Here is a 6,253-nt window from a genome sequence, read left to right on the forward strand (position 1 = left end):
TTTATTTATTTATTTATTTATTATATGTAAGTACACTGTAGCTGTCTTCAGACACTCCAGAAGAGGGCGGCAGATCTCGTTGCGGATGGTTGTGAGCCACCATGTGGTTGCTGGGATCTGAACTCTGGACCTTCGGAAGAGCAGTCGGGTGCTCTTACCCACTGAGCCATCTCACCAGCCCTATTTTTTGGTTTTTCAAGACAGGGTTTCTCTGTGTTGCCTTGGCTGTCCTGGAACTCACTCTGTAGACCAGGCTGGCCTCAAACTCAGAAATCTGTCTGCCTCTGCCTCCGCAGGACCAGGCAGCCTCTGGTGATGTCTGCCCCTCCACTGGGTATGCGCTTCCCTTCAAGTTCTCAGGTCCCCTCTGCTTCTCTCGCTCTCTCTGTTCTGCTGATAATGCACGTATGACCTTGAACCTGCATTGTGTAACATCTCAGGGATCTAAGGTCAGGCTGTGCTCAGTGGTTGGTGTGTGCATGTATGGTTACACGCGCTATGACATGTAAAGGAGATGGAAGGTAGCATCGTGGAATCAGTTCGTGCCTTCCGTCTCCATGTGGGCTCTGGGCCACATTAATCTGGGGTTGACGCGCTTGCAGGGCAAGTGCCTTTCGGTACCTACTTTGCCATCGCAGCCCTTTTACAAACTCACTATGTAACCATGGAGGACCTTGAATTCCTCATCCTCAGAAGCCCTGGGATTTTAGCAGTGTGCCACCATAACCAGTTTAGGCAGTGATGGGGATTGAACCTGGGGCCTAATACATACTGGGTAAGTAGTCCACCACCGGAGCCACAGCCTCAACTTTTTTTTGTTTGTTTGTTTGAGACATGGTCTTTGTAAATTTGGCTGGCCTGATACTTGCTATGTAGACAAGCTAACCTCAACATCACAGAAAGATCCTGTATCTTTCTTCCAAGTGCCAGGATTAAAGATGTGCATGACCATCTGTAAATTTAAATTTTTAAAAATTGCATTATTAATTTTTTTATCTGTGTGTGTGTGTTCACACTCACTTGTGTGCCATGACAGTGTTTCGGTCAGTGGACAACCTATGGGAACTGATTCTTTACTTCTACTTGGTGGGTTCTGGGGAATCAAGCTCAAGTTGTCAGGCTTGGGAGTAAACACCTTCACCTGCTGAGCTATTCTAGAGCCCTCAGTTTTTTAAGGACCACCCTCTCCACCCCCACTTAAAGGACCCCCTCTCCACTGCCCCATGCATGTGCACGCATGTTCACTAGGGGTTGAACCCAGGACTTCATATTTACTAAGCTGTGCACGTTGATACTGGGTGTGGTGGCTCACACCTGTCATTCCAGCCTTTGAGAGGCTGAGGCAAGAGGATCCCATGAGCTGGAGATCAGACTAGTCTACACAGTGAGCTCCAGGCTAGTCAGAGCTACACAGTGAGACACCCTTGTGGCACGTATAGTAGCATGCCCTCCCTTGATTTTTATCCCTATCAAACCAGAGACCCCTATCAATTAAGTTTGTGTATCTACCTTGACCGACCTAGTGTAGGGCTTCTCTAAGGATATGGAGATTGCTCAGTGATGAAGACGGCTTGCTGCTTTTCTAGAAGACTAGAGTTTGGTTTCCAGCATCTGTGTCAGGTAGATCACTGTAACTTGTAAGCCCAGCTCCAGGATATCAATACCCTCTTCTGAGCTCCAGGGAACCCTTCCCAAGTTCACAAGTAGCACATACCTAAGGCATTGCTGGTGTATACCTTCAATCACAGCAAGCAAGTGAGGACCTGGTGGGCCCCATGGCTGTTTTTTTTTGTTGTTGTTGTTGTTGTTGTTTGTATAAACAAACCAAGAAGCATCCCAAGAGCTCGACTGGCAAGAGAGCAACTCTGCAGGTAGTTTGTATGTCAGAAGGGCAGAGCTCTCTACCTGTCAAAGGGAGGACCAGCCCTGAACTGAAGGAAGTTCACCAAGATATGCAGCCACATGGCCACCTTCCTGGGTACCTGCTCTCCTTTCCCCTCCAAATGCACCAGAAATGACCCAAAGAAGAGAGGTCCAGACATCTAGGCTGGGATGTGACTGTGGCCATGTTCCTTGTGACTCAGAAATAACTGAAGTCTCTAAGCTTGCTTGTACATGAGACCTGCCCCAGAAACAAAACAGCAGCCAAGTGTGGTGTCTCATACCTAGGCGGCAGAGGCAGGAGGATCTCTGTGAGTTCCAGGATAGCCAGTGCTACATAGTGAGACCCTGTCACAACCAACAAACCAAACACCACCGAAACAAAAGAAGACACTCTCCACTGTCACATTTTTAGCCGAGGGGGTAGATTTTAAAGTATTTTTAAAGTGTATGTGTGATACATATGTGAGTGGGCATTCTACAGCATGGATATAAAAGTCAGAGGACATCTTACCAGAGTTGGTTTTTACCTTCTTACCATAGACTTCAGGGATCAAAGTCAGGCCCTTGGGCTTTTTCAGCAAGCAAGCTGAGCTATCTTGCCAGCCCACGAGGACAGTTACTTTCCTTGTGTCCACAAACTCCCCTTGAAGGGGATCCCCAACTCTGGATAAGAAGATAATGCACCTAGAGTGCAGGTGAACACACAGCTGTCAGGTCTTCCCTATGTGGCTGGGTTAGGGGTGCTGAGGGGGACCTAGAATATGTGTGTGTGTGATATTTTACTGTAGTAGTCATCTTGAAACGGGGTCTCATTATGTATTCCTGGTTGACCTGGAACTCACCATGTAGACCAAAATGGGCTTGAACTCACAGAGATCCACCTTCTTCTTTCTGTTTCCCAAGTGCTGGAATTAAGGGCAAGCCCAGTCCAGTATGTTGTGGCTATCTTTAATTAGATAACCAAGATCCACTTGATACTGTTCTGATAAGTCTCTCAGCTGCGGATGGAGCTCAGTAGTAGAGTTTGTGCTTAGCACCTGTGAGGTTCTGGGTTCAGACCCTGGCATCTTGGGCTGCAACAGGAAAATGTCTCATGGAATAGTGAAACACTTGCACAGCAATGGTGCACATTTAAACAAGCACGCAGTCGGAGAACTGGGGTTTATTCTAGCTCCTCCCCATTGTAGGCCTTAGGCAGCTGGCAGACACTCTTCCCTGTCTTCTCTGAGCTCCAGTTCTTTTTTTTTTTTTTTTTGGTTGTTTTTTTTGTTTTTTACTTTCTTACCAGACTTCAGGGATCAAAGTCAGGCCCTTAGGCTTTTTCAGCAAGCAAGCTGGGCTATTTTATTTCCCCCGAGACAGGGTTTCTCTGTATAGCCCTGGCTGCCCTGGAACTCAATTTGTAGACCAGGCTGGCCTCAAACTCAGAAATCTGCCTGCCTCTGCCTCCCAAGTGCTGGGATTAAAGGCGTGGGCCTGAGCTCCAGTTCTTAAAAGGACAGGCTTTCGCTTGAATTCCTTCAATCCCTTTTAGAATTCCTATGTCAACTTCGTACACTACCACCAGGGGGCGATTAGCTCTTGCCTCCTGGCAATTGAAGCCCAAAGTTTGGGATGTTCAATAGGGAAGATTTTGTAGACAAAAATAAGTGTTTTCAGTCTAAAGTATGATGACTCATGATGAAGTTACTCTAGTGGGAACTATCGTTCATTATTTTCACACATAGTCTCAGTTACACAAGACAAGACACTCTTAAGTGTATTATGTCAGCAACAGGATAGCCATCTACATTAGAGTTTAACTTTCAAAGAAAAGGTTTAGGTGTGTGTTTTGAGACATGGAAGGCCTCAAACTCAGATCCTCCTGCCTCTGCCTCCTGAGTGCTAGAATTAAAAGCATCTGGCTTTTTGTTTATTTGTTTGTTTTATTTGGCTTTGCGTTTTCTAGTAAGATTCCTCTTGGGAGCTGGAGAGATGCTACATCAATTAAAAACCCTTAGAGAACCCAGGCTCAGTTTCCAGCGCCCACATGGTGGCTTACAAGCATCTCAGTTCTCAAGGAAGGAGTCACTGGCTTCCACCCTCCAACAGCACTAGGCATTCGTGTGGTGTACACATATAAACATATAGGCACAACAATATGACCATAAAATAAATCTAAAGAGCTGGGCGTGGTGGCGCATGCCTTTGATCCCAGCACTTGGGAGGCAGAGGCAGGCGGATTTCTGAGTTTGAGGCCAGCCTGGTCTACAGAGTAAGTTCCAGTATAGCCAGGGCTACACAGAGAAACCCTGTCTCGGAAAAAGAAAAAAAAGAAAAGAAAGTGTGTTTTGGAGCCGAGTGTAAACTTTGTACATCTCTGCCTGTGCTCCTGGGGCTGAGGTAGGGTTGCTGAGCCTGGGATACACAGCAAAGCTCTGCCTTAAAAAAATAAAAGCCAGGATGGTGGTGCACGGCTTTAATCCCAGCATTTAGGAGTAGAGGCAGGCAGATTTCTGTGAGTTCAAAGTCAGCTTGGTCTAATAGCAAGTTCTAGGCTAGGGCTACATTGTGAGATCTTTTTTAAAAAACAGCAACAACAACAAAACCCTCCACAAATGTTTAAGGGATGAAACACAGGACTCAGTATTACTGCTTAACTTACATCGTGTGATTTGTGATGGCTGTTCCGTTGCTGTTTATGTAGATAGGACCTTAAAACAGCTATGGTCCATGACATTTTAGGGACCCAGCCTCATGGAGTTCGGGTTGGTCTCAATTCTCTGTGTGGCTGAGGATGACCTTGGACTGCTGAAAAGCACTGGGCTCACCCATACCCTAACAGCACAGCAATGGCGCTGGCAGCCAGCTCAGATCCTTCACAGGCTGGTCCTGCTGGCCCTGAGTCATGTCAGGAAGGAGAGCACTCAGTGCTTCGCTCAAGCTCACCAGAGGCCACACTTGGATTTCTCATCCTCCTGCCTTCTCCTGAGCTCCTCCATATCTAGTTAATGTGGTGCAGGGGCCTCTTGCATGCCAGACAAGCACTAACACTTTGCCAACTGAGCCCTGGGTTACACGTCTGGTTTTTTTGATATTATGTGCACTGGTGTTTGCCTGCATGTAGGTCTGTGTGAGGGTGTCGGATCCCCTGAAACTGGAGTTACCGACAGTTGTGAGCTGCCATGTGGGTGCTGGGAATTGAACCCAGGTCATCTGGAAGAGCAGCCGGATGGCTCTTAACGGCTGAGCCATCCCATCAGCCCCAGGTTTCACACCTTAACGGAGTGCAGGACTTGCTTTGTCCCACTGACCCCTCTGTAGATACTGCTGTATCTGCCTCTTCCCTGACAGGAGCAGTTTCTTGAGGCCAAACCTTCATGGCCCCTGACATCCCAAGTTGGCTCCAGAACAGCAGGCGTGTGTTTGATAGTGACGGTGTGTCTTAACCACCCCCTCTGGCTCTTTCCACCTGCAGTTGTGCAAGAGTGACTTGCTGTGGGAGCAGATAGTCCAGTCTACCTGTGACACCATCACCCCTGACATGCGGGCCCTGGCGAAAAACATGGGCTGGAGGCAGATGTTCCTCACCAACAACATCCAGCTCCAGAGGCAGATCCGCAAGAAGGAGCAAAGACAGAAAAAGCAGGCGGAGGAGCTTGCTTAGGGGACGGCCGTTTCCAGCAGCGGAGCCACGGTGGTCCGAATCTCCAGGCCCAAAGCTCACTCTCTCAACAACAACAGGTTCTGCTGATTCCAGGCATCGCACACACATGCAAATCCACCTAGTGCCTTGCTCCAGCAACCCCCTCCTATTGCCCAACCCGTGGCCCAAGTACTAAGGGCTTTGAGCCAGGAAGTCTCTTAGACTACTATCTCCCTGATTCCCTCCCCCGCCCCCAGGAAAGAGGCACTTATTGTATATGAACTAACAATAAAGAGCTATCAGCAGGCTTGTGTTCTGGTTTGTAATCACACAAGGATCCCAAGCTGCATTCTGAGGATGACTTTGAACTTCTGACCTTCTTGCCTCCACCTCTCCACTGCCGGGATTACAGCCGCCTGTTTATTTATCCGACACCATGCCCAATTCATAAAGTAATGATCTGTGTGCCAAGTAAGCACACTCTCCATGAAGTCATAGCCCCCACAATGTATTGCTGGGTTTTGTTAAATATCTATTCTATCTAGGCGTTCAAAATGGCAACTCAACTTTTGAATTTTTCCCCCTAGAGTATTACCTGCATCCCTCTGTGGAGTAGGTGGCTGAGAATCTCCACCCAACATTTGGAGGTACAGGTGCCACAGGAGGCACTCCAGGGGAGCACAGCTTCACCCTCACTTCATCCAGTACTTTGTATTCAGTCACTGTCCTTGTGGGCCCATGGTG

General features: G+C 47.9%; 1 protein-coding gene across 1 annotated transcript in view; it reads left to right on the forward strand.

Annotated features, from left to right (window-relative positions):
• Fbxo36 (F-box protein 36) overlaps window positions 1–5,813 on the forward strand; it is a 65,771-nt gene extending 59,958 nt beyond the window's left edge. The window contains exon 4 of the mRNA XM_021175000.2: window positions 5,342–5,813. Coding sequence (XP_021030659.1) covers window positions 5,342–5,530 — 189 coding nt within the window. The 3' untranslated portion in view covers window positions 5,531–5,813. The remainder of the gene's footprint in view (window positions 1–5,341) is intronic.
• Window positions 5,814–6,253: the final 440 nt, after the last annotated feature.

Source organism: Mus caroli, chromosome 1 (assembly GCF_900094665.2).
Source record: "Mus caroli chromosome 1, CAROLI_EIJ_v1.1, whole genome shotgun sequence".
Lineage (NCBI taxonomy): Eukaryota > Metazoa > Chordata > Mammalia > Rodentia > Muridae > Mus > Mus caroli.